The 20,225-nt window shown below is 39.7% G+C and overlaps 1 protein-coding gene across 3 annotated transcripts in view; it reads right to left on the reverse strand.

Moving 5' to 3' along the window:
- Smurf2 (SMAD specific E3 ubiquitin protein ligase 2) overlaps nucleotides 1–20,225 on the reverse strand; it is a 105,006-nt gene that overhangs the window by 53,644 nt on the left and 31,137 nt on the right. For 2 of the 3 annotated variants that reach the window (XM_036196454.1, XM_036196456.1), the window contains exons 2-3: nucleotides 9,128–9,166; nucleotides 1,343–1,451 (exon numbers count right to left, since the gene is read on the reverse strand). In XM_036196454.1, the coding sequence (XP_036052347.1) occupies nucleotides 1,343–1,451; nucleotides 9,128–9,166 (148 nt within the window). The remainder of the gene's footprint in view (nucleotides 1–1,342; nucleotides 1,452–9,127; nucleotides 9,167–20,225) is intronic. The other variant, XM_036196455.1, reaches the window with a different exon arrangement.

Genomic DNA, 20,225 nt, shown 5'->3' on the forward strand with positions numbered 1-20,225 from the left:
GAAATTCTAAACTGTAATAATTTCCTAAGTACAGGCCTTCTGAAAATAACTGTGAATTACTAAAAATAACTGTTAAGTACTTAAGTTTTACAAGTCAAAAGCATTCTGTCTGAATCTTTCAGGGTCAAAAACTAATTATAAATTGCATTTAGGCAGTCTCTGCCTTCATTTTAAGGAAAACTTGTGTCATTTAATTCACATGGCTAGAAGAAAAATGACTTTTTTTTTTTTTTTTTTTTTGGTTTTTTGATTTTGTTTTTCGAGACACGGTTTCTCTGTGTAGCTTTGCACCTTTCCTGGAACTCACTCTGTAGACCAGGCTGGCCTGGAACTCACAGAGATCCGCCTGGCTCTGCCTCCCCAGTGCTGGGATTACATGAAATGAAAAATGACTTCTTTTAACCTGTAAGTTAACCACTTTGGTGCTGTCATTGTTGATGTTTTTAAGACGGGGTCTTGCTCTGTTGTCCAGAGGGCTGAGAACTTGCAATCCTCCTGAATAGCTAGTTCTACAGGCACATATCACTCTACCCAGCTTTAAAGTTAAATAGAAATCTCTTTTGTTCTATTAGAACGTCAACTTCCCCAACAAAGATTTATAAACAAAATTCAAGAGGTTCTAACATAAGGAGTTTCTCTATAGGAGAAAACAATATTATATACACAGACAAGACTTTGGCTAAAATATAACTGTTATGCTTTACAGGTCTACCCAACCTAATGGAAAGATTTGATTTCTTCCCCTCCATTGCCCCTTGAAACATGTCAGACAGACCTCTCTAGGTAATCAGTGAATAGTAACTATAAAATAAGTCCCATCAAGCATGTGAAAAGATGTCACCATCTCTAGTCTTCAGGAAAAGGTAAATTGAACCTACATTAAGTACAGCTGTAACTTCTTCAACATGTTTACTTTTTTTTTACTGTGTGTGTGTGTGTGTGTGTGTGTGTGTGTGTGTGTGTTCCAAAGCACTTTTCCAATGGGTTTGGCTCCTCTTTTATAAATGTCAAATCATAAGGCTGAGCCTGTGGTGTTGGCAGGTCTGCAATCCTAGCTATTTAGAAGGGTGAAGTAGGAAGCCTGAGCTACTTAGTGAGACCTAGATCAGATAAAATACATACAAGTAAAAAAGGGGGTAAAGGGAGTGGGGGAACACTTCAGGGGTAGAGTATTGCCTATCATGTTTGAGACCCAAGACTCAATCCTTAGCACTATTTTGAAAAAAGAAAAGAAAGAAAAATACTGAAATATATTATATTCAAACTGAAAACATTTTCCATGATTCTTTTCAAACATTATATTAATTCTGTGTTTCATTTCAAATTAATCATTTACACCTACAGGTCATAATGCTGATTCCACTTTGGATCAAGTGTGTTCTTCACAGTATCTGTAGAATGGCACTGCCCAGAACCATCAACTACCACCTTAGCAAATGGATCCGGGAGCCCTGTGAAAAAAGGAAGTATTTTAAACTACAAATACTTTGACATGTAAGATAAAAGATTACTTAAGGCTTACCATTTGCTATAAAGGGTTTCCAGTCTTTATTTCTTTTATAAAAGTCTAACATTCAGACACACAGAGAAGCCTATTTTAAACCAAACACTGAAGTTACTTCTACATTTGATATCAAAACTGTATTTTTTTTTTCTTGTTCCCAACTCAGAACATTCTGTTAAACACTACCAAGGTTTGGTGGGTACTTGAGTATTGTAAGCAGCACTCAACTCTGAGAAGGTGAATGCCCCAAACGTCCACTCTCTTTCCAAACAACTGTTAGTAGCTCATTTAAAGAGCTTATTAAACATAGGCTGTCATGTATGACATTACTACAGAACATTAACTACAGAAAAGTCAAACTAGCTAAAAACTGTTACTGAATAACGAACAACCCTAAGTAACAAGAAACCCAACAGGAAGTAAATGAAGATAGTGAACGTGAGAGAGGGACTGAGAGTAGGGACTTGCTTGGCTATACTGACCACAACAGCAAACACAATGGGGACTATTCTAATGCTTCATTTTAAATCTTTACAATAATCCTCTGATGGAGATGAATGCTATTGATCCAGATTTTACTAATGAAGAACAAAAATATTAAATAACTAGTTCAATGCCACACAGTAATGAAAAGTATGGACAGAGTCTAAAGCAATGGTTCTCAACCTGTGGGTTGTGACCCCTAGGGGTTCAAACAACCCTTTCACAGGGATCACCTAAGATCATCAGAAAACAGAGACATTTACATTATGATTCTCAATAGTAACAAAATTAGTTATGAAGTAGCAGCGAAAATAATTTTATGGTTGGGGATCACCGTGACATGAGAACTGTATTAAAGGGCCACAGCATTAGGAATGTTGAGAACGTAAGTTTAGAGTCTGAACCCATGCACACACAGCTGATTCTCAACCACTATGCTGTATTTATAATTTGGATCTGGAATGTACCCCCAAGGTTGTGTTAAAGGCTTAGTCCTGAGCACAGCAATACTCAGAGGTGGTTGGGAAAGGACTGGTTTTTGAGGGTTCTGACCTTATCAACAGAGTAACCCACTCATGTCTTCATAATATGATGGGCTATTCTGGGAGGTGATAAGACCTTGCTGAAGGAACTGGGTCCCTTAAGTATACCTTGTCCCTGCCCTCCTCCTCCTCATTCTTCTTACCTCTGCTTTCCAGCCATGGTGAAGGGAGCTGATTTAACCACGTCCTCGATGCCACCGTGTTCTCCCTTCCCACATGTCCACACAAACCAAGCACGTTAAACACAAACTGCAAACCTCTACAACTGTGAGCCCCCAAAACCCCACAAAACCAAAGCAAAAGTCAGTTCCTCCTCTAAGGTGATTCTCTCAGCTGTTCTGTCAGTGATGGAGGACTGACAGACACACTATTGGTTCACTGGTTCAAGAGTGAGGAAGCCAGACAGACTGAACGTGAAGAACGGCAATGTCTGCCCCTGGGCTGCACAGCACACACAGGTGAGAGAGGACGTTCTTAACACAGCAGAGCTGAGGAGAAGGCAGTACGTGGAAAACCTTATTTCTTCCTTTTTAAAGGAATCCAAGGAGTCCAACCAAAACGTGTGTACGAAGGTATTGACTCAGACAGTGGTCAAGAGGATTCAGGTTCAGTTCCCAACACTCACATTAGTCAGTTAACAAAAGAATGTAACTTTAGTTCCTGGGGGCGCCTTCTGGCCTCTGAGGGCACCTGCACATGTGTGATATGTAAACTCACTCAGGAATAGAAACAAACACACAGATAAAAATCAACAAACTTTTAAAAACTATATATTTAGAAAATAAAAACTACTGCAGGGGGAGGGGCACATGCCTTTAATCCCACCACTCAGGAGGCCGAGGCAGGCAGATCTCTTAGTTCCAGGCCAGCCTGGTCTACAGAGTGAGTTCCAGGACAGCCAGGGCTACAGAGAAACCCTGTCTTGAAAAAACAAAACAATAAAATAAAGCTACTATTGAAGAAATAAAATGGAAAGGCTAGATGAAGTGGTGCATTATTTTATTGCAGCACTTAAGAAGAAGAAGCAGGCAGATCTCTGTGTTAGTTCAAGGCTAGCCTGATGTACATAGAAAAAGCTCCAGTTTGTCTCTAAAACAAACAAAAAACAGAACAAAAATGATCCATTAAAAGAAGCTTAGAAGCCAGCAAGATAGCTCAGTGGGTAAAACCTCCTGCCACACAAACTTGATAGCCCATGTTCAATAACCAGAACCCATATAAAAAAGCCCAATGCAGTGGCACACATCTGTAATCTACGGCGAGAAGAGAGGAGGGAAAGATAAGAGAACCACCCAGAAGCTCCCAGGCCTGCTAGCTAGCCTGGAGTTTGCAGCATAGCAGAAACAAGAAGAGAGACTACTTCAATGCAAAAAGAAAACCAAGCCCCAAAAGTTGTTCTCTGACCTTCATATATATGTATGTCACGACACATGCACCCACATACACACATCATATACACATAAGTACACACACACAAATAATAATAATAATAATTTAAAAAATAATTACGGGGGCCCAGCAGTTAAGAGTATTTGCTGCTCTTGCAGAGGACCCAGGTTCAGTTCCCAACATGATGACTCACAACTATTTGTAACTCCTATTCGAGGAGATCCAATGTCCTTGCCTACCCTCCATGGGCACTAACACACATGTGGTATGCATACATACATGCAGGGAAACACTTAGAAGTAAAAATGCTAGACTAGCAAGACGCCTCAGCAAGCAGAGGCACTTGCCATCAAGTCTGACAAGCTGAGCTGGATTCTTAGACACAGTATGGTGGAAGAAGGTAACTGACTCCCACAAGTCATCCTGTCATAGTGTGTGCCTATATGTGAGTGCATGTGTACACACACAAACACAAAATAAATCAATGACAAAGAAAAAGAAAGTATGTTTTCCACACAAACCTCTTCAGTATAGCTTCCAGATCATTATTTATGTAGGACTCCTTGTCACAGTCTCTTGTGGTTTATTTTCTGCTTGCTAAGTAATTATAACTCAGAGTAACAGTTCTATTTCTTAACTCAAAGAAAAACTTCAGTTTCCCCTTAACATGACAGTATCACTGTTGTGCAAAAATTTATCTTCCAGGAAAATTATACCCAAAGTTGTCAAGTTTTCAAAAGCTAGAGATCTCTAGTGGTAAACACAAAGTAGCTACTACATTTTCCACATTGTTAAAAAAAAAAAAAAAAAAAAAAAGCCCATTTTCCCATCATCTGAGACAGGTAAGATGGTGAGGGTAGGTCCATCTGACCAGACAAATACACTAGTGAGCTGCAAATAGGAATGAAATCAGAAAGTGAAAAGGGCCAGAAAGCCAGCTCAAGCAGGTGAAGTGCTTACTGCCAAGCTGACAACCTGAGGTCAATCTCCAGGACACACATGAGAGGAGGAGAGAATGGGCTCCTCTGACCTACACAAGCACTCAATAAGTAAATGTCATTTTAAGAAAAGTTAAACTTAAAACTCAGTTACTTTCAGCATGCTGTAATGATGAACGCCTTTAATTCAAGCACTCCAGAGGAAGAAGTAGGTGGATCTGAGAGTTTGAGGCCTGCCTGGTCTACAAGGTGAGTTCTAGGACATCCAGGGCTGTTACACAGAGAAACACTGTCTCAGAAACCGACCCTCCTCCCCAACCCAAAAAATAAAACAAAACAACAACAACAACAAAAACTTAGAAAAAAACTTGGTTACTTTCCAAACAGACTTGTTTTTGCTTGGATGAAGGAGAGGGTGATTGGTACCATCCAACAAATCCATTTTGGTTTTCAACGACTGATTCAGCCTCTATTAAATATTTTAATAAAGATGGGAGTGTAGGGGCATGTACCTCCACCTAGCACGGGATGCAGAGGCAGGCAGATCTGAGTTCAAGGCCAGCCTGGTCTACAGAGCAAGTTCCCAGGACAGCCAGGGTTACAGACAAACCCTGCCTCAAAAAACAAACAAATAAAAATATTTTAATAAAAATACTTAATGGATTACCTTATAGATAAATATCGCCTTCCCCCTCCTCATTCATAAAAAATGACAGGCTCTCACCATGTAGGTCAAGCTGGCCTGAAACTCACTAATCTAAACTGGCTTTGAATTCCTGATCATCCATCCATCATCCCCCAACCTCCTGCCCCCAAATGCTGGGGTCATGACCCAAGCCAACACCCAGCTCATACAAATGTTTTTAAAAACTTGACACCAATGAAACATTCCTTAAAGAAAACTCAGTTAATGGATAAATGAAAATATGTGTGTGTCATCAACTTAATTGTAGAATCTACTTGGTAGATAATTCACTATAAAATTCTTTTACCTGTTGCTTCATGGCTGAAATTTTTTTCCTGCTGAAATGTGAGGGAAGGAGGAAGAGACTGATTTTTAAAGGTTAAGAAGCTTGAAAACGGTTCCAAAGTATGAGTTTAAAAAAAAACCTTTTCTTAGTAAAGGTTATGCCCAGAAATAAACAGCACCATCTCACATATAAATTAGCATATAAAAACCACATGATGGGTTTTTTTCCCTGAAGTGAAATATACATTTATTTTCTTATACTCATATTCTACCTTAAAATAGATTTTAATCATTTAACACAATTTAAATCACTAACAAGGGCCGGGCGGTGGTGGCGCACGCCTTTAATCCCACCCAGCACTGGGGAGGCAGAGCCAGGCAGAGCTCTGGTCTCCAAAGCAAGTTCCAGGAAAGGCGCAAAGCTACACAGAGAAACCCTGTCTTGAAAAACCCAAATAAATAAATAGATAGATAGATAGATAAATAAATCACTAACAAAAATTTAACTGTATTTACTATTAACAACTGTACTCTGGGAACTCAGTAGTTACGAGCACTTGCTACTCTTGCAGAAAAACCAGGTCCAGTTCCTAGCACTCACATAATGGTTTATAACTGTCCATGATTCTACTTCCAGGAAACCCAGTACCCTCTTCTAGTCTCCAAGGGCACCAGGATGCAGGCAGTACACTTACATACATACAAGCAAAACACTCATACACATAAAATATTATATAATAAATATTTTTATTTAACAAATATTTTTAACTCCACTCTTGATCAGTAAACACACTCAAATTCAAAGAATTTAGGATTTCTTTCTCTGAGATTAACATGAGTAGACAAAACTATAAACAGGTCAAAAACACCCTGAAATGCATGTCTGAACCTAATCAGCAGAAATCTGGAATGTTGGTCACTTCCATCCTTGGCTGGCTCCTCTGGAAGGCTAAAGAACTGGCTTGTTGCTGCTCTAAGCCATCAGGTATCTTACACTGTGAGTTTTAAAGACAATTCTGCTGCTTCTAAACCTTATGCATGAAGCAACCTCACGCTTCTAAATTATTTTTGGCAGTTTTTACTACACCAATGAAAATGGATTTCTTTCTTTCACCTACTATTCAAGTACAGAACAGAGTATCTATCTATAAAGTATCACTGTCGATTCTTAGAGGCTTACAAAGAATTAAAGATTCTTCCAGATTTTTGAGAAACAATGAGACAAGAGTATCTGGATGTTTTATGAGGGAAGCTGTGAATGGGGCTCTGAGGAAAGGGAAAGAATTTGAAAAGGAAGGAAGTCTGAACCAAACACTGAAGATTTTCTCTTCAAAATGTGAGCAAATGTCTTAGAAGTGTGCCTCACTCTCGTTCCGGTCAGCACCACATGCAATCCTTCCTGCCGCTCCACGGTGTCACCAAGACAAACCCTACGTCAACTCAACCTTAGGAGGATTTTTCAAAATTACACCTTGGCTTTTAGTTTATTAGTGATAAGGAGGTAAAACGGAGCAGCAGCCCAGGAGAGAACAAAACTGGTGTTAGCAGACACAGTTGGGAGTTCTATGGCCGGCCCTTGGGCCCTCCTCTCCTGTGAAATGTCTGCAGGGCACACAGTCTATCATACAGAGGTGGAAGGGTACTCCCAGCTTCCTCGTCGGCTCCAAGTTATCCTATTTCACACCTCCCCATATAAGAACAAAGATACCATAAACATCCATAACAATAGTTATATAAAAGTATGTTCTTTAAGCTGAAAGTCAAGTTCTACTATAGAAAGAAGTAAAGTAATAAATGAAATTAAGAACATATTTAAAATGTGTCAAGAATTATTATCCCTTAAAAAATCATCTTATTTGTTATATGCATGAAAGTTCTGCCTACATGTATGCCTGTGCACCACATGTGTACAGTGCCTATGGAGGCCAGAAAAGGGCATCAGATCCCCTGGAACTGGAGTTATAGACGGTTGTGAGACTCCATGTGGGTGCTAGGAACCAAACCTGGATCCTCTGGATGAGCAGCCAAGTGTTTTTAATGGCTAAGCCATCTCTCCAGGCCTGAGAATTTACTATCCCTTTTAACTAACCTGAAAATTACCTAATGGTCATACTAAACACTAAACATGCTGTTTTTGTTAGCTGACAGAACTTACATTTAAAAATCTAATAAAACAATTATTTCTAATTTCAAATATTTTACATGTAAAATTTTTGACTAAAAGTTTTTATTTACAATCTTGTGACTGTTACTGGGTAATTTAAAGCTAATGTAAAGTATGAAATTACAAGGTTAAAATTAAAAAGAAAGAGCAAGGTGTGGTGGTGCATACTAGTAATCTGCTAGAAGAGACTACACAGCAGAATTCAAGGCTAGACTGGGCTACATGAAATCCTGTGTCAAAACAAAAATAAAAAGTACAAAGTGAGGAAGAGGGAAAGAGATTATGGGTTAAATTTTTATAATTTATTTATTTTTACTTTATATGCATTGGTCTTTTGTCTATATGTATGTCTGTGTGAGGGTGCTGGATCCCCTAGAATCAGAACTACAGGCAGCTGTGAGCAGCCATGTGGGTGCTGGGAATTGAGCACAGATCCTTTAGTGTTCAGCTAGTGCTCTTAATCTCTCAGCCATCTCTCCAGCCCAAGGTTTTTAATACATAAAGGGAACTTCCTAATCCTCTCACGAAACTTAATCCTAAATGAAGCTACAAATTTTTTTTTACAACTTCTGGGCATTGTTAATGCCTGTAATCCTAACACTCAGAAGACAGAGACAGGATGACTATAAATTCAAGGCCTGCTTAGGCTACATAGCAAATCCCTGTCCTAAAATAAAAAAGAAAAGAAAACTAAATCCAATTGGCAAATGGACTACATATGCAGAATCAATGCGTGCTCTAGAGACCGGCAGTGATTTCTTTCCTACAACTCTGGAAACACCAAGCAGACTCAATTTTCTAGCTCCCAATGAGTCTTGAATGCATGCGTGGATTTTCCCTAAAATGTTAAAGTAAAAGAGTACTAAGAATATTTTCTTAAACCTTTTCTAGAAACCTAAACACTTGCCACTATTTATTTACCTGCGCACACACATCTGTATAAATGTGTAGAAGTGGATAAAGAAAAGGGGTAAAGCAAAGCTCCAAAATCCTCTAGATAAGTCTGGAGACAAGTGACTTGGAACTAGAGCATTCATAAAAGAACAGTCTGTTTCTAAACCAGGCAGTTCTGAAAATACAACTCCCCCCAACTCTACACAGGATGTACAAGATTTGTAGTAAAGTTAATTTACTTACGGAAAAAATCCTTTTTCACCAAGTTTTTTGCACAGAGTACTGTAAAGAAACAAAAACAAATACATGGGAAAATTAAATTAAAATGGTAAGACTACATTGCTTCATTTTTAAACATTGAAAACAGCAGTGTATAATTAAACTCTACAGCGAGGTATGAAATACAATCATAAACTTTTTATAGAGTCTAGCCAACAAAAGAAGCTGAGTATCAATGACTGTAACCTTAGCAATGATCACCAGTACAGTAGAGAACAAAATTACCAATCTGAGAATTTTAACCGGGACACAATTCTTATCTTCCACCAGGATCTATTCTTAAGAGAGAAATCTTTCATAAAGGACTAGAGGGATAGCTCAGTGGTTTAGAACACTTGCACTTTCAGAATCACAGTTCAGTTTCCAGCACACAGGCCAGACTGTTCACAAATGCCTGTAGCTCCAGTTCCAGGGATCCAATGCCCTCTTCTGAATGTCAAGGGTGAGTGTGCGAGCATATATGTATGCATACATATGCGCGCGCGCGCACACGCACACACACACACACACACACACACACACACACACACACACGAATGAATTAAAAATAAAAAGATCTATTTTTTAAGAAACCCAGTGGTAATGGGGAAAATGGCTGGAAGGAGAAGATACATAAATTCAGGTTGATATATCTATTTAAGGATGAAATAATTTTCTACAGAAGAGGATCATAAATAAAAGTTTCCTGATATAAATTGATATTAAAAAGTTAACATTCTGTGCTTTTATCTAAATGCCACAGAAACCTTACAGGAGAGATTTGCCTCCCCCTAAATGTCAACAGATCAGTGACAACATGGTCTCCCATATGGTGGCTAGATGCCAGCCCAACAACCTTATCTGATTCCCAGGACCAACATGGTAGAAGAAGAGGACAAAGTCCTGAAAGTTGTCTATAATATAATTCTTGGCTAATCCCTACATACTTCTCAGTTTTAGAGGTTTATTGTAATAATTAAAGTTTGGCATATAAAATTCATTCAATATAAATCTAAGAAGCCTAACTGTAGCTAACCACTTTTGAATAAAATAAACATCATCAGTATAGGTATAAAGATACTGACAATCACAGGACCCTGAGGTCCTTAGGGCCACATCTTAGAAACAAAATTTTATTTGTGGATTTCTGTGACAAGGTCTCACTATATAGCCCCGGCTGGCCTGTAATGTGCTATGTAGACAAGGCTGGCCTTGAACTTAGAGGGACTAAAGATGTGTGCTACCACATCTGGCTGTTTTGTTTATAAAAACAAAAATTCAATCATGAAAACTAAGACCGTAACTGAAAGTACAAAATCATAAAATGGATTTAGAAAATTTCCCAAACTTTTATCAGTACAGAAATCAAGCCATTAGGATCAATAAATATACAACACATGCAAGTCTCAAATTATAGCCTCTTTTTTTTTTTTTTTGGTTTTTCGAGACAGGGTTTCTCTGTAGCTTTGGAGCCTGTCCTGGACTAACTCTGTAGACCAGGCTGGCTTCGAAACTCACAGAGATCCACCTGCCTCTGCCTCCCGAGTGCTGGGATTACAGGTGTGAGCCACCACCGCCCGGCTCAAAGTATAGCCTTTAATAGTAATAAAGCCTTTAAAAAAAAAAAAAAAAAAGCCGGGCAGTGGTGGCGCACGCACGTCTTTAATCCCAGCACTCAGGAGGCAGAGCCAGGCGGATCTCTGTGAGTTCGAGGCCAGCCTGGTCTACAGTGTGAGCTCCAGAAAAGGCGCAAAGCTACACAGAGAAACCCTGTCTCGAAAAGCCTAAAATAAATAAATAAAATAAAATAAAAAGTAATAAAGCAATGATTTTTAAGTTCCCATTCATTCTATGATTCATGACTTCAGAGAAACAGACAATCTGAGACTTCCCCTAACTTCCTGTTTTCAGCCTCCCACTTACAAGTCCACTCTCGTACAAGACTATCTTTCCACCTGTGCTCCGGATCTCTCTTCCAATACATACTCATTGACCTGGAGAGACACTACAGACATCCTGGACTGTCTCTTCTGACGACTCAAGCGTCCCTCCAGCTATTTCCGTTCTTTCATAAGGAAACTTAACTATCCTGGCTCCACTTCTTTACTGCCCATCAATGCTTCAACTCCCTACAATTTAGCTTTTTCCCTCACCACAGCCCTAAGTTACTTATCCAAAGCCCAGGGACCTAATTACCAAATCCAGCCATTCTTTGTTGCATTTGATCCCTCAGGGTAATTTGCCTCTACTGACTACTCCATCTTTTTGAAGCTCTCTCTGGTTCTCTTTGGTTCTATTTAACAACATATTCTCAAATGGCATAAAACTCACTCTAAGACTGCTTTGTGTTCCATCCCTGAAATTAGGTCTCCTTCTTTTACTGTGTATCTGTGGTTTAGTATAGTAAGAGATAGGCATGGTGGTGCATGCCTTTGAATCCCAAACCTGGAGGCAGAAGCAGGCATATCTCTGTGAATTTGAGGCCAGCCAGGTCCACATAGAGAGCTCCAGGACAGTGAGGGCTAACAGAGAAATCCTGTTTCAAAAAAATTTTTTAAAAGATGTCCATCTTGGTTAACCTTGAAAATCTATGAAACTACTGTTGATACTCTTCTATACAGAGAGCTCATACCTCTAAGAGAGTTCATAGTTTAGTAGAATAATAAGTCTTCCATCTCAAAAAATAAATATGGGCTGGTGAGATGGCTCAGTGGTTTAGAGCACTGACTGCTCTTCCAAAGGACCTGAGTTCAAACCCAGCACCCACATGGCAGCTCACAACTGTCTGTAACTCAAGTTGAAGAGGATCTGACACCTTCACACCAATGCACATAAAATAAAGTTAAATTATTTGAAATAAATAAATAAAAATAAAAAGCCACTTTTCATATATTCTCCTGGGTCTTTGTCATTTACTTTATAGTCTTGATAACATCTAAACCCTTTAAAACTCAACACTTAAATCTCTAAGCCTCAGGTCCAGAAAACTAAGTATGCTCCCAAGTAAATTACATACTCCCAAACTATTTCTCCACCAGTTTACTTTCGGAAAACAAGGCTGGGGTGCAGTTCAGAAGTGCTTCTTGGCATGCATAAGGCCTTAGGTCCACTCTCTTCCCAGAAGAGAGGGGATGGCTGCAGGGGAATGAGTATTTTCAACCAACAACATCGCCTGCATGAGAACTTCTGGGACACCATCTGTCTACTTCTCTTCAGCCAGTGCAGCCATAGCAGTTACTACAATCTTCTGAGTCTCTGTCTCAGGCCCCAGCAGCTTCCAGGTGCCAACACAAGACATAGAGTGATTTTTCCAAACACCTGCTTATGTCCTCTCATTTTCCTCTCTCCATCCTTAAGGGTCTCTTCTGAATCAAGCTTATCTTCTCTTCGAAGCCTTGGCTACTGCTCACCTACCTCCCTGACTTCATTCCCATCACCACAACTCCCAGCTAAGCTCCCTAGTACAATACCAGATCTGGACCTAATTCTCAACGGTATTCTATCTCTCACTTGACCACACATTTCACATCCCCTCCCTCCAACCAAAACATACGTCCCAAGCCTCTTCACCGACTCACTTTTGCAATCCAAAAAGGGAAGAAAGCATTTTAGAACATGTTTCTTTCAACTCTCTCATTGTCACAGAAGTCCATACTTACCACAAAGAATTACCACACCTCTATTAGAAATGTTTACGTTTGCAATGTGACTATGCAAGCTGCAAACACCATATAGCATGAATTATACATGTCTTTCTCACATCTTTGTATCCCCAACATCAAGTATACAGTGTACCTGGCATCTGATCAGCATTCAACTGATAATTGCTGAATGAATGAAATAAAGCTCAAAGTACTCTAAAACTTCACTAAAATGGTGATTTTTCTTCTCTTGAACAATAAAACATAAATTACCAACTGGGCGTGGTGCAGCATGCCTATAATCCCAGCATCAAGGAGGCTGGTGGGAAAGAGACAGGGAGATAGGCAGTCAGACAGACAGACAAAAGAGGAGAAAGAAGGGAAAGAAGAGAAATCAGAGTAGTAGAAACAAGATTTAAAGCAAGAAATATCAGAACTGGTCAAATTGTGTGTGTGTGTGTGTGTGTGTGTGTGTGTGTGTGTGTGTGTAGGCCCCAGAGGTTGATGTGAGGTGTTTACCTCGTTCTCCACCTTATGTCTGATGAACACGGAGCACACTAACTTGTCTAGACTAGCTGACACCAGTAAGCCCCAATATTTCTAAAATACTAGTAAACCCTAGTATTTCTAGGGCTTACTCTCCAAAACAAAGATTACAGGTTAGTGTGCCACGCCTAGTCTTTTTACCAAAATGCCAGGGATCCAAACTTGCTAACATAGCAAACACTTTCCCAACTTTAGCCATCTCCCCAGCCCCAGATTACTAGTCACAGCACTAAATCTCATCAGCTCCAAACAGCTTTTAAAACATTTATTTTTGTTTTATTTGTTTTTGCACGCATGTGCCTTTATGAGTTATGGCATCACATGCATAGGTTCCCATGGAAGCCAGAAGAGTTGTGGATCCCTGGGAGCTAGAGATACATGCAATTGTGGGCCACCAAATGTGGGTGCTAGGAACTAGGTTCAGGTCCCCAGTAATAGCAGAGCTCACTATTAACAGACGAGCCATTCCTCCAGCCCCCCACCAATTTTTGTTTAAGTAGTTTTTACATACACTGTTTAATGGTCTCAAAGCAACACCTTCTATTTGTAATTTTGAAAGGGAAGGTTATCAATATGTGATCTGAAAGTGGTTATTCACTTGTATATGTAAATTATTTTCAGACTCCAGTCTTCATTACTGCTCTTTTTTCTTAGATATCTACTTCAGAGATTAGAACTACAGTTCTCTGGTTTTTTTTCCATCCTCAGTATATTAATTATGGAAGGATTACTCCATAAGTCTTCAACTAATTCATGAATTTCAGTCTGACAAAATCCTGATTATGCCACTAATAATAAACTTTCACCTAAGGAAGTATGTATCTGAGGAATTTGTATATAGTATATACATATTTTTAATCTATCATTTTGGTAACAGAAACTATGAAAGTATAACCAAGATTGTTCCATTCTCATTTTCTAAACGTTTCTTAAGAGAGACATGTACATACAATGTTAAGAGTGAAATAGCAGGAGAAAGAGCTTATAAAGTAAGTGGTGCCACAGCAAAGGGTGAAGAGTTCAGTTTCTCCTACCCACCTTTAACTTTTAGTAAGCTTCTTATTGGAATAATACATACAAAAAGGCACAGAAATGATCATTGATTAAAGTTTTACTAATTTTTTTTTTTTGAGACAGGGTTTCTCTGTAACTTTGGAAGCTATCCTGGAACTCACTTTGTAGACCAGGCTGGCCTCAAACTCACAGAGATCCACCTGCCTCTGCCTCCCAAGTGCTGGGATTACAGGCTTGTTTCACTAATTTTTAATTAACACATTACATTAGTTTCATATATTAAGCAATTACGTGCTAATTTTAATCAATGATAACTACAAATGTAGCATTTTAATACTATAGTATTACCACTAGAGTCCATTAGGGACAATGTCTCAAATGAGCCTAGAGATGCATACATAAATTAAATCTGCTATAGTATTTTGATCACGTGAATATTCATCTCAAATTCCTCCAAGCATTTCTTATTCTTAAATCTGTACTTCCCAAAGTTGTTCTAGCTAGTTTATCTATCTCCTCTAAAGACAAATGGCTTGAAATGGTGAGATAATCAAATTCAATAAGGAAACTTGTATAATAGTTAATTTTATTGGGTTTAGAATTATCTAGGAGAAGATGGGGCACACCAGTGTATGTGTTTGTGCGGTGGTTTCCAGGGAGAACTCATTAAGGAGGAAGACCAACAATGAATGTGGCTGGCATCAATCCATGAGCTTAGAACACCGGCGGTACAAAAGAAAAGTCACCAGAATGTCCTGTCCCTGTGCTCTGCTTCCTGGCCCACCTTGATGTGAGCTGCTCTGCTCTGGGAGCCCTCTCTACAATGTTGAGACTGACATCTAAGAAACCAAGAGCCAAAATAAATCCCCCCCTTTAAGCTGTCCCTGCCCTGCGCTTTGTGACAACTATGATTAAAGTAACTACTAGAATTAGTATACTGATAATGTCTCTATATTTCACATGGGTACAGGTATAACCTTCTTGAGATGCTTACTGAGAACAGAACAAACCAATTAACAATAAATCATTCTTTATTGAGACAGTCTCACTGTGTAGCCCTGGCTGGCCTCTAACTCTTTATATAGACCAGGCTAGCCTCAAACTCAGAGATCTACCTGCCTCTGCCTCCTGGGTACTAATTTTAAAGGTGTGTATCACAAGGCCTAGTTTCATTCTTCCATTTGACATTTCCTACTCACTTATGCCAAGTACTATCACAGGTTCTGCAGACTCAAAGATTCAGCCTTTACCCTCAGAGCCCACAAAGCAGATATGACTCATGCCATAAATGCCCTCCCCTTTGAGAGAGGAATTAGAATCATTTTATGTAACCCTGCTGCCCTCAAAATCAAGATCTAGGGGTTGGAGAGATGGATCAGTGGTTAAGAGCACCTGTCTGGTCCTGCAAAGTACCAGAATGCAGTACCCAGCATCATCCACATGCTGTCTCATAACTACTTGTAACTTCAGTTTCAGAGAAGCTGATGCTTTTTTCTGACCTCTCTAAGCTTTCTGCATATACACGGTGTACACACACAGTCTTAAGTCCCTGTTCTATTGCTGTGAAGAGGCACCATGATCAAAGCAACTCTTACAAAGGAGAGCATTTCATTAGGGGCTTGCTTACAGTTTCAGAGGGTTAGTCCCTGATCATCATGGTGGGAAGCAGACAGGCATGGCAGTAACTGAGAGATTTACATCCTGATCCACAGGCAGCAGGGCCTGGTGTGGATTTTTGAAACCTCAGAGCCCACATACTAGTGATATACCTCCTCCAACAAGGACACACCTAATACTTCCCAAACTATACATCAATGGGATACACCAACTGAGGACCAAGCCTTCCAACCTAGGAGCCTATGGGAGCCACTTGCATTCAAACCACCGCACATATGTATATGTGTGTCTGTGTGTTTACATATATACACACACACACACACACACACACAGTCAGACACCTGCACACATATACACAAAGTAAAATAAATATTTTTTAGAAATCAAGATCCATCTGCCTCAACCTCCTAAATGCTGGGATTATAGGAATATACCTCTGTTGTCCTTTGTTATTTTTGCAAAAAATATTTTTAAATTTTTCCAAAAAACAAAACAAAACAAAACCCTTTTTATATGTATCTGAAGTAGTAGTAATCGGAAAAACCACTCATGGAAAGGCACACTCTGGGTTAAGTCAATAATTTCCTTCTGATTAGAAAGGAGACGCCTATATGCAATAGGCATCTGTTACAGTATCAGTGCAATGCCCAGCTATAGTAACAGAATGCCCTGCTGTTCTTGCTAAGTTGTACTCATAATGAATGGTTGTCTATGCTTAATTTCAATAAAGCTCCCAACTGCTCATTACATCCTTGCCAAGAATTCCTCTTCCTCCTCCAGATTGCAGTTGCATTCCAATTACAATGCTCATTGGAATGAAGCTGCTCAAAAGGGGGGAAATAGTCAGATATCCTATTTTTCTTTTTCTCCCCAACCAAAACCAACCAAACAAAAAAACTTTTACAATACTGTTCCTGGAACTCCAAAGCTATAGAATCTATTTTAGCCAATATACTTTTCTGCATGTTTTTTAAACTTATATTGACACTGTAAAAACTTAATATGGACGTCCATTTTAACTCCTCTAAATGAATCCCAACAAGCTGGCCCTTGCTCCAAAATCATATGCTTCTGTGCACCTTCCCTGACCATGACACATGACAGCAGCAGCTTCTAATTGCTATACATTATTACAGGAGCTGAGAATGAAGCTCTGTTGACAGAACACCGGTGTAACACATGCAGAGCCTTGGATTCCATCGCCAGCACCACATAAACTAGGCATGGTAGTATATGTCTATTCAGAGCACTAGAAAGGCCAAGGCTGAAGAACCGGAAGCTCAAGTCTACATAGTGACCTCGGAATAACATGGTCTATGTAAGACCCTATCTCCCAAAAAAAAGAAAAAGAAAAGGTTATTAAAGGACTTTGTAATAAGCAAAAGTATCAAATGCAAACCTAAATAAATATAGTTTGGAAAACTATCTGAAAGTATTTCAGCAACATATAATTTTCTTGAGTTATTATTTTTCATTATGTGTATATGGAGGACTATGCATGTGTGCATGCAGGTGCTTGCACAGTCACAGAAGAGGGCACTGGATTCTGCTGGAGATGGAGTTACAGGTCCTTTTGAGCCTCCCAATTTGGATGCTGGAAACCACACTGGAGTCCCCCACAAGAGCAGCAAGTGCTCTTAACCACTGAGCCACCTCTCCAGCCCCTCAGTTATGTATTTCAACCAGTTTTTGTTTTGTTTTGTTTTGTTTTGTTTTGTTTTGTTTTGAGACAGGGTTTCTCTGTGTGGCCCTGGATGTCCTGGAACTCGCTCTGTAGACCAGGATGATCTAAAAAGAAAAAGAGAGAGATCCACCTGCTTTGCCTCCAGAGTGCTGGCATTAAAGGCACACACCACCACCACCCAGCTTTAAACCATTATTTCTTTGAATTTCTATGAGTTATCTTCTCCAACTTGAGAATAAAAAAAACATATGTATAGTGTTTTACACACACACACACACACACACACACACACACACACACGCACAATCAATTCCCTTGTATTCTGTGTATGGGTCAAACACTATTCTGTTGCTATTTGTGCTGGTTAGTTTTATGTCAACTTGACAGAAGCTAAAGTTATCTGAGAGTAGGAACCTCAATTAAGAAAATGCCTCCAGCGGGGAGCACACATTTAATCCCAGCACTCGGGAGGCTGAAGCAAGCAAGTCTCTGTGAGTTCAAGGCCAGTCTGGTCTACAAAGCAAATTCCAGGACAACCAGAGCTATATAAAAAAAACCTTGTCAAGAAGGAGGAGGAGGAGGGAGGAGGGGAACAACCAGAGAGAGAGAGAGAGAGAGAGAGAGAGAGAGAAGAGGGAGAGGAGAGGAGAGGAGAGGAGAGGAGGGGAGAGGAGAGGAGGGAGGGAGGGGAGGGAGGGAGGGAGGGGAGGGGAGGGAGGAGAGGGAGGAGAGGAGAGGAGAGGAGAGGAGAGGAGAGGAGAGGAGAGAAGAGAAGAGAAGAGAAGAGAAGAGAAGAGAAGAAAAGAAAAAAAGAAAAGAAAAGAAAAGAAAAGAGGAGGAGGGGGCAGAAGAAAACGCCTTCAGAAGATAGGACTGCAGGCAAGCCTATAATATATTTTCTTAATTAGTGATTGATAGGAGGGCCCAGACCATTGTGAATGGGACTACCCTGGGCTAATGGTCCTGGGTTCTACAAGAAAGCAAGTTAAGCCAGGAAACAGCACCTCTCCAAGCCCTCTGCATCAATTCCAGGAATCTCCAGATTCTTGCCCTGACTGAGTTCCTGTCTTGACTCCCTTTAACGATGAAATATGATATGGAAGCATAAACCAAATAAACCCTTTCCTCCCCAAGTTGCTTTGGTCATGGTGTTTCATCACAGCAATAGTAACCCTAACTAAGACACTATTCAAAACTCAACTACCACTTTCTCTGCTACGTGTCTTCTTTCAAACAGACATACTCATAGCTGATGGCTATCCCAGAGGATGGAAGAGCATACTTAGGGGTTGGAAGAGGATGGTTCAGTGGCTAAGAACAGAGGACCTGGATTTAGTTCTTAGCACCAACATGACAGCCAGCAACCATTTGTAATTCCAGTTCTAGAAAGCCTTACACCCTCCTCTGGTATTCTCAGGCACCAGGCACACATATGGTACACAGACATATACAGGCGAAACACATATATAATACAAATAAATAAATCTTAAAATGTTTTAAATAAAAGAATATACCTGAATTTCACTGCACAATAAATTATTCTTCCTCAGAATACCAAGTGGAAATGTTTTTGTAGGGTTGAAGCATGTAGTATTTGTAATGACGTCTAAACATTATATACAGACAGATCTGCATCATTTCCTGGCCACTCCCAAATGTCCTTTACCTTTTATTTCTAGCAGCACTATGGAGAGTATGGTTTGGTTTAAGCTTTAAGTACCAAGAGAGGGTTAAACCATGTCAGAATTACTGCAGTTGAGCCAGGTGCTACCATTGACTGGCGTGTAATCTGGAACACTATTTAATGAAGCTATGCTCCAGAGACTTCATCTGAAAATAAGACTTCTATAAGTTACCTCATAATGTTGTTTTAAAGACTAAACAAACTAAACTACACAAAACATTCAGAATGGTACCTAATTTATAATCTAGCAAGTGCTTAGCACACACATATTAGCTATTTTTATTCTTTCTCCTCTACAATTTCCAGTGAGATCTGTTTACTAGCAAGAAAAGAGTCTTCTCATAATCTGACAAGAGGTTTATCTTAGCTCAGGCTGCCAAAACAAATACTGTAGCCTGGGTGGCTTAAACAACAAACATTATTTCTCAAAATTCTGGAAGATGTAAAGTCCAGGCTCAAGCACCAGCAGATTGAGTGTCTGATGAGAACCTTCTTCCTGGACTGTAGACAGGCATATTTTTGCTACATCCCTGCAAAGCAAAGAAGACTTTCTCTTGCGTCTATTACTAATCCTATTCATGGATGGTCTACTCTCATTGACCTAATTTTCTTCCAAAGGCTCCATCTACAGACAGCATCCTTTAGCAATTCAACTTTGACATATGAACTGGTGTGGGGGAGGGACAATCCACAGCAGAGCTTATGCACTCAGTTAAGTTCCAGTAAAGGCTGACAAGTAAATTCCCGTTTGTATGTCTAGCTTCACTCCTCAGTCAAGCTCCAAGCCAATTTTAACTGCCAAACACACACTCCTTACTTAGACATTTCACCAGCCCTTCAAATTTTATGTATGCAAGATGGAATTCATCAGTTTCCCTAGTGAGCCCCCTTTTCCTT

This window comes from Onychomys torridus, chromosome 8, assembly GCF_903995425.1.
Source record: "Onychomys torridus chromosome 8, mOncTor1.1, whole genome shotgun sequence".
Taxonomy (NCBI): Eukaryota; Metazoa; Chordata; class Mammalia; order Rodentia; family Cricetidae; genus Onychomys; species Onychomys torridus.